This window comes from Pyxicephalus adspersus, chromosome Z (genome assembly GCF_032062135.1).
Source record: "Pyxicephalus adspersus chromosome Z, UCB_Pads_2.0, whole genome shotgun sequence".
Lineage (NCBI taxonomy): Eukaryota > Metazoa > Chordata > Amphibia > Anura > Pyxicephalidae > Pyxicephalus > Pyxicephalus adspersus.
Window position 1 is genome coordinate 46,763,948 of NC_092871.1, and position 19,038 is coordinate 46,782,985.

At 37.3% G+C, this 19,038-nt stretch overlaps 1 protein-coding gene across 1 annotated transcript in view; it reads left to right on the top strand.

Moving 5' to 3' along the window:
• COL5A1 (collagen type V alpha 1 chain) overlaps positions 1 to 19,038 on the top strand; it is a 120,831-nt gene that overhangs the window by 45,261 nt on the left and 56,532 nt on the right. The window contains exons 11-25 of the mRNA XM_072431525.1: positions 3,136 to 3,210; positions 5,551 to 5,646; positions 7,925 to 7,981; positions 8,064 to 8,117; positions 8,910 to 8,963; positions 9,315 to 9,368; positions 9,460 to 9,513; positions 9,603 to 9,656; positions 11,026 to 11,070; positions 11,787 to 11,840; positions 12,965 to 13,009; positions 13,397 to 13,450; positions 14,273 to 14,317; positions 15,760 to 15,813; positions 17,923 to 17,967. Of these exons, the coding sequence (XP_072287626.1) occupies positions 3,136 to 3,210; positions 5,551 to 5,646; positions 7,925 to 7,981; positions 8,064 to 8,117; positions 8,910 to 8,963; positions 9,315 to 9,368; positions 9,460 to 9,513; positions 9,603 to 9,656; positions 11,026 to 11,070; positions 11,787 to 11,840; positions 12,965 to 13,009; positions 13,397 to 13,450; positions 14,273 to 14,317; positions 15,760 to 15,813; positions 17,923 to 17,967 (840 nt within the window). The remainder of the gene's footprint in view (positions 1 to 3,135; positions 3,211 to 5,550; positions 5,647 to 7,924; positions 7,982 to 8,063; positions 8,118 to 8,909; positions 8,964 to 9,314; positions 9,369 to 9,459; positions 9,514 to 9,602; positions 9,657 to 11,025; positions 11,071 to 11,786; positions 11,841 to 12,964; positions 13,010 to 13,396; positions 13,451 to 14,272; positions 14,318 to 15,759; positions 15,814 to 17,922; positions 17,968 to 19,038) is intronic.

Below are 19,038 nucleotides of genomic sequence, written 5' to 3' on the forward strand. Positions count from 1 at the left end.
TTAAGGTAACAGGGGGAATTGTGAGAATTAGTATTTCTCTCGTCCTTTCAAACATATGTAATTTTCTATCCTCTACAATAAATGTTAGTTCAATTTATTTGATCAGTAAAAAGTGAAAGAAGCAAAGGAATAAAGTGTAATGTACCAAGACCATGGCTACCAAAGTCAGTTTTGTTAAAATTAATTGAACAATATAGGTAACTGAACTTTACAATAACAGTGAAGACCTTTATGCCTCCATCTTTGGCCACAACAGGTGCAGATGGCAGATTTAGAGTCAACAGCCTGGCTTTTCTAAACAATAATTTCTTTAAATGGGGGTACCAATCAGCAAATGAAAAGGTTACATGTATGCTTTCTGAGCTTTGAGTTTTTACCCTTATATGGAAACAAAAGTCTGACATGCCCATGAGTGGGTTCTTCATGTTGTTGCAAAAATAAAAAGGTATTTTTTGTTTCTTTAACCCTGGCCCTTTTCTGTGTAGGACCTATTTGTGTCATATTACCTATAGTAAGTAGTAAGTAGTGTATAAGTGATACAATGTAACAAGCTGAGTGTCAGGATTGCAATTTGCCTTGTTGTTCCAACTTTTTGGCCAAAATCCCTATCTGGCAAGGAGAGATGGCAACCATACAGGGAACACACTATGTTAGTTATCCCAAAAGAGCATAGCAGAAACACATTACATCATACTAATTGTCCATGTGGATTTTATTAGAAGCAATAGGTGCTTGCAGGGCGGGTCTACTTCCCTGTGAGTCAAAGTTGTAGGACCCTGGGGGAATTGGAGAATGACACCAGAAGTCTTGAAAATTATTTAACCCTTTTCTGTACACAATGTGTTTACTCTGCCATTGACAGGTCAATGTCTACAAAAGATGGAGGTGACTATGGATATTTATATAATGCCCCCAGGTAGAAATAAATTTTTTAAAATTTAAAGGTGATATAATTTATCAAGAATTGAAACACTAATTGAACTGACATTGGCATAGAGTTTACTCTCTGAAGATAATGGGGTAAGTGATGATGAACAAATTCTGTTTGAAAAAATGAGCAGTCATCCATCCACATAAGAAGAAAGACTTGGTCTGATGATGACAAGTTGGGTAACTGAGGAAAAGCACAGAATACTAATGAAATAAATGTGTCCAGCTGTTGGATTTGTAAGTCTGATGGGACTTATGTCAAAGTTATGCCACTTGTCTATACATTGGAGAGAGTTTTAGTATTTACCCTCCTATACCTCCCTCCACTTTTCTTCCTTTCTGCTTTGCAAAAGCAGTCTCATCACTCCAGCTGTGTTGGTAGCCTATCTGTATAATTCATGTAATATAGGTATCATAATAAGAATATTGGAAGGTCTGAACATAAAGGTGCTTTTTATAATGCCATTATTTGTTATTGGATAAAAGCTGGTCATCCAGCCTCTCTGAATAGCTGGCTGGGTAATTTAGTCTGCCAGAACTTCTGCTCTTTAAGACCCCCTATTTCTATGGGGGAACTGCTGGGGATCAATAATCATACTGATGTAGGTATGGGTGATGAGAATTAAAGAGCTTGATATGCATGTTCGCTATAGAGAAGGGCACCACATTTGCACATAGCACCAATATAACAATGATTTGGTCTGCACCATTGTAAGGGCCATGTAGATTTTTTCAAATTGCACAGCACCACCTAGTGGTTACAACACCATGTTGCCTGCAGCAGCTGTGTTTTCCTACACTGAAATCAGTTTGCTTTCAACTTCATAGCCTTTAGAATGCCACAATGTCCAGCCTAGTCGCTGAATGTGTGTAAAGAGCATTATCATCTTTTGGGTCAGAAAAAGGAAAGATGTTTTCTTGATTCAGTTCAAATTGTAAAGTCTATATGCTAGGTAAAATCAAGTTAATTACCCAGATTTTATATTTTTTATTATCAGACAGTAATATTCTCATTGCGCTTTGCATGGCAAAAAATACATAAAGTAAAATACAGTACAACTATACATTTCCATGTCTAATAAAGAAACTACTGTATATGACCTACTGGATTTCTTTCTCTAACCGCAAACGTCTGTGTTCTTCATTTTTTTAACATTAACTCCCACCTAATAGGCCAACATTAGCAGTATCTAAGCACTCTTTCCCCTGAATAGCAATACCATGAATGCTTGGCTAAAGCCACACCTCCATAGTGCAGTTGATTCACACCTGTCCAGCTTTTTTATGAATACTTCTTACTAAAATTCTTATTGGAGTTACAAGAAGGGCTACTGGGACCCCCACTCAAGACCCATTCTAAAGTGGCTTTCAAGACAAGTGGGGTAGACAGTCATACAATTAAAAACATTTCTTATTACGTCTTCCAGGTGTATCTAAGCTTTATTACAGAATTTAATAAAATGTACTTTTGTTCCATGGACTCCACTGGTTTTGTTTTTCTGTTCATAAATTCTATATCAAAGGTGTTTCCTGCTATGTGTAGACTGAGGTCTTTTTTTTGAGCAGTGATAATCCCAGGTCTGCAGTACCTCTCATCCCTTTAGTCTGTGCAGCGAGGCCATCTTTTTCATGGTCATTTGCTGCATTTACAAATATATGTTGGGTTATTCTGCAAAGCAAAATAAGATAGAAAAACTACCAAAGTAACAGAAATTCTGCATTATGCATCTGAATTTCTCATTTCAGATGGAAACATTTTATTAAAATGTCAGAGGCCATTAGGGTACCTAATTAGGAACCTGCCCATTCCTGCATTATGCTTGATAATGATGGGGTAATAGGTAAACTAGAATATTGATATAGGCAGCAAATGCAACACATTAGACACTAGGGGCTGCCTAAAAGATCATTAGATCATTAGATCAAAATGGTATTGCAGTTACAGATGGATAAATCTAGGCAGCCACTGGCTGAATAGGGATGTTTCCTTCGTTATGGTCCCAGGACTTTTGCTGTACTTTTTAAAACATGAAGTAAATAATAGGAATGAAGAATGGAGTCAGAAAGGGTCTGAGGTGGGAACATTCTAGCAGGGTACCTTAGAGAAAAAACATAATCAGTATATAGACCTAAATATAAAAAGTATCTAATAATGTTGTAGTAGGATATCCCATTTATTGACCTTAATATCCTTTCACCCTGCAGGGACCACCTGGCCGACCAGGACTTCCTGGAGCTGATGGTTTACCAGGACCACCCGGTACTATGCTCATGCTGCCTGTAAGTATTCTTTTTTTATGTTACAGATTTTTTGGCGTAAATCATGAGCTGATATTACTGTTTAACTTAACACCACTCAAGGTAAAAAATCATGGCACTAATAAACAAAATGTTTATGGTGTATTTGCTTGGCCTAAATTTGTCAGTTTACCAGCAGGGGGCAGAACAAGTAAACTGTGCTTGTTTGTCTATGTACCTGACTGTAAACTATAATTTTCCCATCACTTCTAGGTAATTTGTAAAAGAGGTTCTGCAAGAAAGACAAGATTTTGAGTATTTTAATATGCAATGTATTCAGTTTTTTGCTTTGCAAGTCTTTAAATTAGAGCTAAAAATAGCTAAAGTTTTTTTGTTTTCAATACATTGTGCTGACTGACTGATCATGTCATGGAACTTGACGGTTTCAAAGGTCAGCGATGCTCGCCAAATCACAATGACAGCTAGATGTGTTAACTAGAGGACATAAAAACTGGTAAGGATCTTTAATACTATATAGAAGGTCAAAATGGTCTTCAGCTTCAGCGATCAGTACAGTGTCACTGTAGATAATAGGGTGGGGTCCTGGGCAGCTTTTCTTTCCTCAGCCTTTAATAAATTGGATAACTGCCTCGCAGTTCCAACTTTCAAACTATAAAGATGCATTCCAACAATAAATCCTAATTTTCTAAAAGTATTGGACTCCCATGGCTGAAATCTTTTTCTTAAAATGCTATGATCATTAATGCAGTTGATTCAATACTTTTTGAGTTAGTCATCCTGAACTAGCAGATAAGTTGTGCTGACTGATTACATAGGTAATTTGAGTCAGTGACTCAGAAAAAAGGAACTAGTTGGACAAGCAAAAGACAGCTGTGCAGCCAACATTTCCAGGAGGTCATCAATGGAAATCTCCATATTTCACTTGGCACAGGTGCTCCATATACCGTACTACCCAGACAACTAGGGGGACATGTTTTGCATCTGTTTTAAATTTGCACCATTTTGTCAAGATTTAGTCCCTAGCAATAAAGTGGTTAAAGGAAATCTTTACTGAGTGAAATTAGATAGCTGATCATCGCTTAAAAATACATCTTGCCCAGATCTCTTACCTGAAACAAACATTGATAATTGTTTACTGATCAAAACGTCTAATGTGCATCTTTTTTTTTTTTTAAAGCTAGGAATTTGGCATATTCAGAGGGGGATAGCAGCATTAGCAGACTTTATATGCCCTTAGTATAGGTTTCTTTAAGATATTTTCATTAGGAGCTCCGTGCAGCTGCAACAGGGCTCTGGTGCTGCAGTAATCCTTCTGATATGAATGTAATTTATCAATTATTCAATACACAGCAATTTCATGCAGCCTTGATATGGCCTTTTAAGAAGGAATAAATCTAGCAGCCATTTTAAAAACGAATGGTTTCTTTACAGCATGAAAGCTGTGCAAGGAAAAGAAGGGGGAGGGGTGGGGACATAAAAAATCGACTTGCTTGTTGTCATCAAAACGATGTTTATACAACATGAAATAAAATGCAGATTGTTTGTTATAAAAAGAGATACCCGCTGTGAGTTATGAGCATCAGAATAGGGCGGGGCTCTGTATATACCAGGTTAAAGCTTCTTGTTCAGTCACTAGCAGAACTGCTTTCCTGTCCATGTTGTTTCTTCTGAGGTCACCCAAATTTGCTATATGGACACAATGTATATATTTAAAGACATGACAGAGCATTTGCAGCAATTTGCTGCTGCATTTACCACCCCTGTGTGTCTACTGTCAAATACCAGGTGCCCTGGGGCAGTAATAGGTTGTCACAGTTTTTTTCAGGCTTCTGCAAGGGGCTGGTCACCAAACCATTAAAAGAAAAAAATTTCTCACTAGATCATAAATGCATGTTACATATTTTTTGCATTCTATTTAGACTGCAAAGGTCTGGGACTGCAGCTGGGTGCTCCTATCTTGGATGATCTAGCTCAGTGGTTCCCAACCCTTCGGTCGCTGGTGATTTGGGGGCCGCCAATGACAGGAGGCAGAGGTGCCGGTAGCGCTGAGAATAGCGGAGTAGTGTAAGCTACACATATTCGTGGCTGTGGCAAACCCTCTACTGAAACAACTGTCAGATTTTGAAAAAAGTACGACCTGTCACTGGGGCAAAATTTAAACTATAGGCTTAGCATGCTCTTAGAATTGTCACGTTGACAGAAATTAAAAAGAAATCTTTCAATATGGAAACATAGAACAATAAAAACCTGACAGAGTCTATAAGTTATGTCTCATATGCCATGGTATTTACAGTGAAATAGATCTCAGCAGCAGGTTTACTGATGTCCTTTCAACATGTTAATGTTGTTATTTTCTTGTAGTTCCGCTTCTCTGGAGGAGGTGGAGACGGATCTTCCAAAGGACCCCAAGTATCTGCACAGGAATCACAGGCCCAGGCAATTCTACAGCAAGCTAGGGTAAGAAAAGTACCTTGCTAGCGTTGCTAAAAGACACTTACAGGGTTTGGGTACCAGAATGTTTGCCTTATATTAACCCCACCACCTTCTGAAGATGAATAAAAACTAAACTTTTATTTTTATTACAACAACAAGAATACTGTATATAGCCCAATTAAAATTTTACTTTAAGGCAGGTAAATCTATTCTAAGTGTATTAAATGAATTGGGTTTGAGCCTTTTTTTTTTCGGAAGCAACCACAGCATGAGAAGGCATGCTGAAGAAAAGGGTGTTGTTCTCTGTATGTAGGCAGTGGTCTCTCTGTAGAGGTTCTTTTATACTCCCCTGCTGATACGGAGCTCATGCTTTTCAATCAGTAGGAGTATGCGTTTTCTTGTTTCAAAACTAGGTCTGACATAGCAAGGTGGACATTGGACTGAGAGTCCTTATCTACAGCAGGCAACTACCAGACTGTGTCCTTGTCTACATCAGGCTTGCAAGGCATAGGCCTTTCCAGTTAAGGCTCCTGACAGTAAGACGTTTCCCACCTTTTATTTTGCTGCACCTGGAATGTATTTAGCTGATTTAAACTTAAAATTCAGTTGGTCTTAAAAGATCATAGTATTATAAAGAAGGAAAATGTAGTACAATTTCTTACTACAATGGAGCTGAAGGTGCACCCTTCTTTGGTAATGTTAATTCACACAATCTGTTTATTTAAGAACGGGTCAAATGATCTTGTTTTTAGTTGTTTAGGTGCAAACTGTGCAGATTTAAATTTTGGATAGCATGTTTCAAAGCCCTTTAAAGAAAATTTCATTTTCCCCAATAGAGTTACATTTGCAGCATGCGTCTGGTCATAACTGTCTCAGTTGCCAGTATGCTTATGATGGGTCAAAAGCATATGGCAACTGAGACAGTTATGACCAGACGCATGCTGCAAATGTAACTCTATTGGGGAAAATGAAATTTTCTTTAAAGGGCTTTCAAGCCCTCAAATGGCTGGCGTCATATCTGATCACATGTGCAGCAATAAGCCAAATGCATATCTATTTTTGATGTAAACAATAGGTGGAGGAGAAGTTGTTATACGAATTATAAGGATTAATATAATTAATAATTTTGTTTATAGGCTATTCTAGAAAAATACATGTGTATAAATAAAGTACATGGCATATACTATGGATATTTCTGCAGATATCAAACATCAAACAAGCATGCATAGTGCAACTGAGTTACCTCTATTGCATTCTGCTCTACTGCTCATCTTCCAGCAACTTTTAAGTGGCTTGCTCCAAACCACAATTTCATTTCTCCTCATTTAAAAAATTCAGGCAAATCAAGCAAGTTTATCAGTGTAGGCTTTTACATTTTTTTCTTTTGATTCTGTCCCCTGAGTGCTGCACTGTAATAATTAAAGCAAACTTGCACTAAGCTACAATTACTTTTTTCTCCTTCCAAAACTGATTGCCATGCTGATCAAGTGTTTTCAGTATTTTTCAAAATACCGGTCCTCTCTTCCTCCTGTATCACTGTTTGTATTTGTCTGTCATTTGCAACCACTACATATTGTACAGCGCTGCATAATTTGTTGGCGGTATAAAAATACTGTTTATTAATAATTATAATAATAATAATGGCTTCATGCTGATTCAGTGTCTTCACTACATTCCAAAATATTAATTTGGATCAAGTATCCAGCATAGAAATTCAGATTTCATCTAGATTTTTGTTGTTGTCTGGTTCAGTTCAGTGGCCTATAGTATATTGATTAAATAGAGAGCCAAGCAACCAGCATTTTTGGAAGGCTGGTCAGTATTGGCAGCCATGTTTGACAGTGGTCACCTAAATATGTGTCTCAATTAGAAGATTTCCTTTCACCTCCTGTGTTATTGATGGTTGTAAAATTTTGGGTTACCCATCACAAACAGTGTGGACTTACATAAAGCAATAAGAGCTGGACAGGTTTTATCCTTTTTCATTCTACCCAAAACTTAAAAACAAAACTTTAGCTATACATAAGTGGGTTTATCTATAATCATAAATGGTTAGATTGGCAGATCATAATAGTAAATTACAGTAAGGCAATTCCATGCAGTGTTTATTTTGACTGTTTATTAGAGAGGTATAGAGTCTTCATCCTTCACTTGTGCTGTAAGGTTTATTGGAAATTGAGAAATACATCTGTGGAAGTTTTTCTGCAAAATTAGTGGAAAGACTGATTCAATAAGTCTGATGTGCATCAAGGTAAACTATGTGTTGATGCGCATTAATAATTTTATATTATTACTGTTACAGCTGGCACTAAGAGGACCTTCTGGTCCAATGGGCCTCACAGGAAGACCAGGACCAATGGTAAGAAAATACACCTGTTCCACAAATCAGATGACCTTGTTTTATTATTCTGGTCATTTAACTTACAGATGTGTTGTTACAGGGTTCGCCAGGTCCTTCTGGATTAAAGGGGGAGCCAGGTGACTTAGGACCACAGGTGAGGATTTGTGTTTTTAATGTCTCTTTTATCAAGAAAAGCCTATTTTACTAAATGTGCTTACTGGGAGGGTAAATGCTGAAGGCAGCATATGTCTTTTGTCAGGGTACCCACTAGCTTTGTAAAGAATAAGGCTGTGCACACAGGTTCAATAACTGTCATTGGAAAGGACCTTTCACAATCCTTTTCAACAACAAAAGACTGAAAGCTGCATGAACAAGCACCGTACATACAGCTCTGTTCTGCTCTATGGAGAGGGAAGGGGGAGAACGATAAAGCACTGTACACATGCCAGATTCTCATCTGATATCAGCCCTGAGGCGATTATCAGACAAAAATCACCTGACATGTGTATGTAGCCTAAATCCAGACAGAAGCTGCTGTGGAAAAAATTGTATTCTTTCACCATTGTGAGAGGATAGAGACACAAACCACTGCAGGGAATACTTAACATTATGGGAGGAGCAAAGACACAATCTACTGTGGAGAAACCTCATGTGGTGAAAGGAGCAGAGATGCAAACTAACTATTCAAGATGCAAACAGGAAAATCTCACTATTGTAAAAGGGACATTGACACAAACCACCGTTGTAATTCCAGCTTGGAGTTCCTGAAAAACAAAAGGCTGGAAAGTTTTTCAACTCTAAGCATTATTAAAGAATTTGTTTTTTTTTTGGAGTTGGCTTTTATTGTAATTCAGTTTCTGGACAACTGTAAGGTCTAACAAGCTAAGTATTGCTCATATACATAGGAATATAAATTATTTTTTTTAATATATTTATTTTTCTATAGGGTCCTCGTGGTTCTCAAGGTCCCACTGGTCCACCAGGGAAACCTGGACGAAGAGTAAGTAGCAAATCCCACAGAGCTGCCTCATTATTTTCCAGCATGTAATATGTGTCTTGGAATGTACCTGATGTTGTTCATCGAGTAATAGTGTGTAAGTGCATGGTCAAGATTCTGTGTGACCATCCCCATGATCCATGATCATGTAACTAATCGTGTAAATTTATTGAGACTTGGTGATAAGAAAAAAACTAAAAATGTATTTTGTTATGTTTTGGTAACTGATGACAACGTTTCAATCAATTGGTGATTAGCTGTACATCTCATCAACTGCTTTTTTGTCAGGAACTGACAAGTAGATCATAAAAAGTGCAGTTTACAGAATGACTCTTGTATTTTTGCATTTTTCAGGGTCGGGCAGGCAGTGATGGTGCTCGTGGGATGCCCGGACAAACTGGACCCAAGGTATGGGTTATCAAACAATTCTAGGATCTAACAATTTTAGGTGTTTTACAAGTGCTAACTTTTAATGTGAATGTATATTTTTATCTACCAGGGTGACAGGGGATTTGATGGTCTGGCTGGTTTACCTGGGGAGAAGGGGCATCGTGTAAGTGTATTTTAGTCCTACTATACCTTTTTCCACTTTATCACTGTTTGTATACTGTGGCATAATATGTACCTACTGACTATTGACAGGGTGAACCAGGGCCATCCGGACCTCCAGGACCACCAGGAGAGGATGGAGAAAGGGTAAGCTAGCCACTGTGTTGTTATCTACTCAAATCATGCAATGCCCAAGTTTGAGGACCAGTCAGTCATGATTCTACATTTTTTGCTCACCAATAAGGCTCATTTTGACCAGGTTTTTATCTGGTGTATAATGAAAGAGTACAATGTCTCTAAAAACCCATTATTACCTCAAGCCTTCTGCACTCTTGGCTCGAGGCTCTGGGAATTCATCAAACCAAGTATTCTATCTGCATTGAGTCTGAATATTCTGCAGGTATCCCTGATCTATTCCATGTGCTTCATTTTTCTTCTGAAGTAAAGAGACAGAATGGTAGATTATACTGCATTGTAACACAATACTTTTTGTTTAGTATTAGAAAAAGCAGTGAAACATTAGAACTCCAATTAGGTTGTTTGCTGTCCTGTTTGTGTCCCCTCTGGGAGGATTCCTATCATTCATGGTGACATAAAAGGCAAAATCCAAATCCCAAATATTAAGTTGTTATTAGAAAAGGAATAGAGGAAAAATCTTCCAATGCTTGTTCCAGTAACACGTTTCTCTCTTTTTGAATAAATCTCTTACTTCCTGTTATCTACAGACTGACATAAACAGAACTATAACTTTATAGGGGTATTTATTCTGACCCACTCTACCTTAAAAAAGATTTTGGCTTTAGATACACTTTCTCTGGTTTCTGTTTAAAATATTCCTACAATGTGTGTCTTTGTTTAGAACAAGCTCCTTTGGGTGGGGAATAATGGGCTGTAAAGCAATAAATGTTATGTCTGAGTTAAAATATTGCAAATAAAATCAGTGACAATTCAAGGCTAGAAACACCTACAGTATAATGGCCTATTCTCATGTTGATAATAATTTTATCATTTAGTGCCTATTGACAACCTGTTTTCCCTGGCTAAAGGCAAATACCTGCTTAAAGAACAAAGGACAGCAATGCTAAAGAAAAAATGATATTGATTTATTGGAGGAATGTAGATCATTTACTTAGAATGCATGATTTTGCTTGGACATGATTGGATGGTTGAATTCAGTAAAATTTCATCTTACTCACTAATCAAAGTGAAAGTTCCCTTGCAATGTAATAATTCATTTTTGCTAAGTGAATAGCCTATATTGCTTTAGTAAATAAATCCCTTTGTGTTCAGTTGGATCTTCGAAGATTTAATTATGAACTTGAGAGATAGAAAATCATAAAGCAAATATTATCCAGCTATCCCTCCATAGCCATGAGAATACCGACTGACTTCAAAAGGAAAAGTGGAGTGATGGAGCGTAGAAAAGATAATAAACAGTTTTCAGTTTTGGGTGATGAGGCTGACCTGCTTTACCAGGGTTACACAACAGATAAATGTAACATAACTCTTTCTATAGGGTGATGATGGAGAAGTGGGACCCAGAGGATTGCCAGGCGAACCTGTAAGTGCTGCAAACTGTTATATAAATATATTCTATAGAACTTGTGCAGAATGTGCTGAGAATGGCTAATGTCCATTAGCAGTTCACATGTTCCCATTATGACAGAAGAGTGAGCCCAACCCAAAAAGGCACCAAATTGTGGGTATTGAACTTTTTAGTTCAAGATTTTGTCTTCAGTTCAGTTTTTTCTGGTCATTTCAGTCATTACTGTCCTAACTTTAGTACACCCATAGATTAGATTAGGACATAGGACATATAATCCTACTACTTACCCCTCTACATTTTGCAAATTAGTACAATTTCAAATGCAAATAATAGAAAGGAACAAAGAAGCGAAACCAATGTGTAGAACTAAAAAAAGTGTATGTGCAGGCATAATAGCACATGAAGGCATAGTTTAAAATACCATATACTCTCTTGTAAAAAATGATATACTCTCTGTTAGGTTTTCACCGATCACATAATAGGTGATCACATTATAGGAAATAACCTATTTTAAATATCATTGCTGCATCTGAAGTTTCCACTATTATCCCACCTATATGATGTCTGATTATCACGGATTATCAGGGATTGTAAACATGATTTATTAGGACATCCAGAGTAAGATTATTAGTAATAAACCTAAGCATATCCGTGAAATTGCTTACTGTAAACTATATATTAACACATTGGCCAAACCGATTGCTGCCTCTCACAGTTTGTGTTCTTTCAAGGGACCCCGAGGACTACTTGGACCAAAAGGGCCTCCAGGCCCCCCTGGGCCTCATGTAAGTACTGAACATTTGTCTATCAGTGTTGGGTATAGGCAGGCTGTTTGTGTGTATTATATTCCATGCAGCTGTATCTGCAGTAATCTCTCTACCCGTTTCCATACATAGCAGTGCAGAAGCAATATTTATTAACTAGGAAATGACTGTACAATTTATGACTTTAATGTCTTGCTGAAAAAATGCGACAAGAAGCAGCACGGGTTGGTGATCAGAGCCATACAAACACATCTGTCATGCCGATGGGAATGAGGAGAAAATAAACATTTTAAGCTTTGGGCTATGCGGGGTTGTTTAGTAAGTGTGTACAAAGAATCTTCATCCCATCAAGACAGTTTATATACATCTGGGTTTCCTCATTCTGTGATGACAGTTCAGATACAAACAGGATACAAGTATCTGTCTGTATGTCTGAATGACAAAAAAAGGAGCAAAAACCATCCAGCTGTCTTTAGGAGTTGGATTTCTCATGATAAAAAAAGCTTATTGGTTGCCATAGAAAAAAAGCCTCTGGTTTTGCTCTACTTTTTCTAAGGATGTCCATAGATGACCAGTTTTATAAATGTATTATTTATTGAAATGCCAAAGCTTGACAAAGAACACTTTTGCAAACTGGATGCTCTCATTGCATGCAGAGATTTCTACTACATTGAAAAATTGTTGTTAAAAAAAATGTAAATTTTTTACTAGCCAATATCCTATTAAAAATTTTAGCTTGGCTTTCCTCATTCGTGAATCACAGTACCTTTTGAGTCACTGACCTAGACCCCAAAAAACTATCAGGAAAGATTGCTTCTAATCGTTTTTTTTTTTTTTAGTTGTTTTTTTTTATCGTCTCAATAAACCTGATAGTATTGAAGCTTTTATATGACAGCAAGAAAGATGGCATCCATCAAAAATGGCTATAGATAAACTGAACTTTTGACATTCTTTCCTGTTATTCCCTTACACTTGTTTTAAATATTTAATTGTTATAATTCAAACATTTTTCAGGGTCCTTTTATTTTGTTTACTAATTTCTACAACACAAACTTATTGGCATTGTCTAATAAAGAGGGTTTTTTATCTGGAGATTTTGTCTGATATAGTTATTGTGTCTGAATTCATGTCATTTGTTTTTCCAGGGAGTGTCAGGAATGGACGGACCAGTTGGCCCCAAGGGCAGTATGGTAAGTATCGTATGTCTTACATATAACTTTAAATTGTCTTTACTGTCATCCGAGAAGCAAATAGGTTTTTTCTGTACATAACATGGACAGTTATGGAATCTCAAACTGAAATACATATTCAGGAAGAAGCATCAATAAGATTTACTGATTTGGAAACCATTAAAGAAAGCACTGGTCTACAAAGAGGATATGGGAGGACTGTAATGGGTGGAAACTTTAACAGCCAGAAACAATAAAAAGCAAAGCCTTTTTAGACAATGTGCAACACTAATAATATGTTGGAGAATGTTTCTAAAATATGTCAGTTGAAGCATCAGAAAACCTAAGTGGGACTAAATGTGAATAGTGATTATTCTATATATTGATTTTTGCCTTATCTTTCACCAGGGACCTCAAGGTGAACCAGGACCACCAGGCCAACAGGGAAACCCAGGCGCACAGGTGACTCTCATTTTAAAGAAACTTATTCAAATACAAAAAACATAAAATATACTATTACACAGGTAATTCATGTGATCAGCCGTGGTTCCTTAAATACTGACATTGAAATGGGACCAAGCGCACATTCTTGGTCTGACTGAGCTCTGAGGTAATTATTTTGCTGCATTCAGCATCTGAAATTTGACACTGCAGCTCCTAAATAGTTCCTACTCACACTGCACTACAGGTTGGCTCTCTACATTGTATGACTCTGGTAGTCCTCTTGCGCTGCTCATTGTTACCATGATGCTGTCAGAAAGATGTGCATCCTATCAGAAATTCCCTTGCAGTCCTAGATTTTGTTTAATAAATGCCCAGATGGCAGAGGGTAAATGGTAGCATCTTGAGTCATTAACACCTGGTGACTTTTTGTCCAAGCAATATTTATAAAGAAATGAACATATCAATCTGAGTAAGTTTACAGTGTTGCAGTTGGTATCATAGGGCTACAGTGATATTGATGAGTTCAGGAACGTTACATTTTCCACTGAGGGAGTGAATTTGAGATATCCGTCAATATACCTTTATGTATGTTGTATATAATGTTGAATACTTCTATGATATAATGGTCTTTTTGCGACCATTAGGATAATATTCTCATTATTATGTATTTGAGTGATTCATATTCATTCATGGAGGAAGTTTTACTTCCCAGGTCCTAGGGGACTATAAAAAAAACTTTCTAAGAAACATTGCAAAACATTTGTTTTGCTTTGGAATACTCAATTTAAAGCAGACTAGTAATAAAAATACTGAAAGTGTTTTTTTCTTCTTTCCACACAGGGTCTTCCAGGTCCGCAGGGTGCCATCGGTCCTCCTGGAGAGAAGGTAACAAAAAAAGTGGGGCAGAAGTTGTGTGCTTACAGTAATATACACTCCATCTGCTGTTTCATTGTATGCACCAAGCCTGACATCATCTCCTTTTCTGGGGTATTAGTGTTTATCGAAGAATGTACGCCTCTCCAATTAGGGATATGTTTACATTAATCCTTTGCATTATTACATTGCTGTGTTCCTTTTATGGTTCCATTAAACACACAGTAAATCATGTGACACAAAATGTAAAATGACATACTTTCATCTTCATCCCATCAAAATGGGAAGGTGAGCAAATTGTGAGGACCAATATCTTGCACACAAAGGCAGAAAATAAAGTTAACTAATTTTTACTGAGTAATAAATAATATATTTAAAAACCTAAACAATTAACATTAAAACATTTCCCAGGTCCTGTCACTTTCACCTGCATATTATCATCACGCTCTTATCGGACTATTGTAACATCCTTCTCTCTGGTATTCCACTAACCCGACTCTCTCCTCAAGAGTTCACAATTTATTATGAACGCTGCAGCCAGACTCATCCATCCTTTTCACTGCTCCTTTTCTGCTACATCTCTTTGTAGTTCTCTTTATTGGCTTCCATTTCACTGTAGAATCATATTCAAGCCCCTGTGCTTTGCCTTCAAATTTCTCCACAGTTCTTGTCCCACTTACGTTTTCTGACCTGATAGAAAAATACACCCCTAGCCGCTCTCTGCGCTCCTCCAATGACCTACTAATGGCTTCCTCATTCATAACCTCATCACACGCACGGCTCCAAGACTTCTCTAGAGCTGCCCCGATTCTCTGGAATGGTCTTCTTCGTCCTATTCGGCTTCCTCCTACTTTCTGCTCATTTAAAAGAACACTCAAAATCCATCTTTTTAAACTTGCCTACCCATCTTCTTTTGTCTCCTGAACCGTCACTACTTCCCCTCACTATATATCTCCCCTCCAATTGTGTGAGACCTCCCCCACCTCTTAGATTGTAAGCTCTTTTGGGCAGGCGCCCTGTCCTTCTGTGTTGTGTCACTGTCTGTATCTGTCTGTCATTTGCGAACCCCTATTTACTGTACAGCGCTGTGTAATTTGTTGGCGATATAAAAAATCTTTCATTATTAATTAATAAAAATAATATTAATTTTATGACATCCAGAAACAAATAGTTAATAAACCTATGACAGCTTTTGTTCACCTTAAATATTGGATTACTACACAAGTCATAAAAATGCAAAGTCCACTTGAAGACTGGTCAGAATTGGGTTATCTGCAAATTGCACTTCTCAGTAAATCCCAAATGATCTCAGAAACATCTCAAACCCATTGCCATAGACTCAAGCACAAAGACCCTTATGCAGAGCTCCAAAAGGCCTTTGTGGGATATTATGGAATTTGCTGTTAGCAGAATCTGAATGTTGTGCGTATGATCTTTATCTCTGTTTCATTTAGGGTCCATTAGGAAAACCTGGACTTCCTGGTATGCCTGGTGCTGACGGCCCACCTGTAAGTATACAGTTCACTTTTCTTTTACTTTTCATGAAGGCAGATTACTAAAGATACAACTACTCTACAGATGCTTTAGTCATACATGTATACACCTTTATCTACATGCAAATGACCATTTGATAATTGTCTGTGTGTGCTATTTTACATAGTGATTGGCTTTTGTGAGCACATTCTTGCATTCACCAATTAGTGCTAGAACAGGTTATGTTCTTTTGAAGCTGCAGTCTGGTATTTTTTATGCTGAGGCTTAAGTTAAGTTTCAGTATTCATGAATCATGAATACACTGTAGTTTAAACTGTAATTGGTTAAAGCCCAACTGAACTTTTAGTGTGAGCCTGCTAAATACAATCTGTAAGAATTTGCACATCTTTTGTTTTTTTGGACTTATCTTGGAATGTATTTAACAAATATAAAAAAACTAAGTATAAAGTGGAGACTCTTTCATATCTCTTCAGCCAGATTAATTGTAAGCAGTTGTTTTATCTTTAAGTTAGTTTGTATTGAGATGAATTCCTTTATACAAAAACTGCAGTTACTGCTTTCTGCTCCACCCACACACAAAGCACTAAGCAGGGAAGAAGATGAGCCAGTTGAAAGTCATGCAGAGAATCAAGCTGCAGTAAACAAAGTAGGACAGAGAAAAAATAATTGACCAAATGCAGCATAAACAACTGAAAAAACAAAGACAACTGCCACATGACCACAGGGTGGAGTTCAGTATATATTGTTAAATTTTGAAACATAATTCTCCCATAACTCTGCAGGACAGGCTGTGTATTTTTATTTACTCAGGTACCAAGAATGGGCTTACTTTCAGTAATTTGATTCCAAGCCGATTAACCTCTTATTGTCAAACATAACACCCATGGGCATTTGTAATTATTTGAATCTCTACTCTTGAGTTGATAAAGTAGCACAATAATGGGTTGCTGGATGTTATATTATTTGTTTTTATTCACTCCCTGTCATAACCGTGTCAGGTTGTAAGGCCAAAAAGACTTCCTGAGCCAAGATTCTGACCGGATTATTGGAAAGAAAGCTAAAAGTTTTACTGATTGACATTTTCACCCTGTCAGTTATAAGCCCTAAGGTCATGTAGCAGGCAGGTCAGCCTTGATGTGGACTTTACAACTTGAAACAATGGACTAATGTGTCTGCTTTAACATGGAGAGAATCCAAGAGATTAGAAATTCACACATCTAACTCTAAAACCTGCATTATTATAAAAAAAAATTAGGGGTAAAGCTTCAGAATCTCACAAACTACTATTTGTGACTGGTCCATTTTAACAAGAGCAGTTATTAAGGCAATGTCACATTGCAGGAAGAATGGTATTTCTGGGGTTGGTGTAAAGACTAGGGAGTATATGGAATACATTTGTATTTTGTCTATTCGTAGTTATGATCATTAATTAATGCAGTAGCCATCACTCCTTCAAGGAATAGGTTTTTGCATTTTAGGGTTTTTGCAAGACCCAAAATTGACTCAGGTCTCTGATATATATTGGTGTCCAAGATTTCTTGCAGTCGAATTTCTTCTCTTTCTCCCCTTCCTTGGCAGATTAATGTCTGTAAAATAGTATTAGCAAAAAAAAAAAAAAATGATTGCTCTTAACCCTTTGAAAGTGGGCCCTTATACATATCAAGTATATCACCCCTGGTCAACCCCTCCTGCATATTGCTGCTCATGGCATTACCCACTACTTCATGTTTGAATTTACTTTAGGTGCAGTATATTGCAGACTTTGCTGAGAAATGCACAAGCAACACAGCATGAATATAAACAAAGGACTTCTGAGAGCAAAATAGATTTAATTACTCCAAGTGGGGAACTCTAAAGCAGCAGAACTAAGCTGTAAATGGTAATGCAGAGAACATTCCCCTTGTGCAAGGCTGTGCCCACTATTCAGCGGGGGTCAAAATCATTGGTATGCGTACAATGTTCTGGTGTTTATACAAGATCTGTGTTCTCTACTAACACCAGTGGGAAACAGGAAGTCCAGGTGTGCTGCTAATTTTATGTCTTTGTTAGCATTGCTAATATATTGAGGTAATATTGAGGTAAAGTGTATAAACAATGTCTTACCCTCCATCTTCTCCACGCAGGGTCACCCTGGGAAGGAAGGCCCTCCAGGAGAAAAAGGAAGCCAGGTATGTTATTATGCAGTGCTCCCTTTAATTTAAATGTCAGCTTCACTCAAAGTAGTTATTTCAGTTTTGATTGTGCACTTGTAAGACAAATCACCTGCTAGTTTGGTATATCTTGTTATATCCTAGTCTTTCACCAATGGGATTTACTTATGGAAACCCCTCCCTACAAGGGTAGCGCAAACCTAAAAAAGGTTGCAGGGAACAGTATAATAAAATGATAAACACATCATCAGAAATGTATGCTAACAATTTCAGGTCATGAAAGTCGCTTGAGCCATTAACAGAAAAATGTGCCACTTAAGACTGAGCCCAAACAGAATTGGTTCCTTTAAGTGATTTATTTTCTGTTCGACCTGTGACAGTACTAGTTTTCCATGTAGGTAAATAATGCAATACTCACACATTTGTAGCAAAAATGTTCAGTAATACCTATGCTGGTAGCAGCCAGTCATGTGTTGCATGCAACATTCTTTCTATTAGTTGCCTATAGGCTCCAGTAATAGCCAACAAACACCTTCGCTAGAACTAAGAGGAGAAATTAATAGTCATCAGTTTTTTTGCTACAAAGCTTTGAATTTATCTCACACAGTCATCAAAGTAAGCACCCCAAATACATCTAATTGCACCCTAAGATCCATATTATCTGTGGTGTAAATTACAAAACCATAGCCTTAGTAAATCGTGCATCTGGTACGAGGCCCAGAAATTTCTACATCTACAGTGATTTATACAGGTAAGGCAACAATAAATTTTGCCAGAAAATGAGTGTAGACATACTTTAGGTACCTAGACACCATTGCCAATTTGGAAGTTGGAAATTTGTATTCTGTATCTTTGGGTTTTGCAGGATTTGCAATTGAAATGGTTATTAAAGAAGTAGGAGGTTGTAAGGTGCAATGAATCCCATCACACAAAGTTACAGCCCTTGCAGAAACACAAATATCTGGTAGTGCCTCTATCTGTTCCCTGTTCTGTATTTGTTTTTGGGTATGGAAGATTTCAGGGAAAATTCATATAAGGATGCTAGTGGGTACCTAGAAAAAACTTTAGGAAGGAATTTCCCCCATAGGT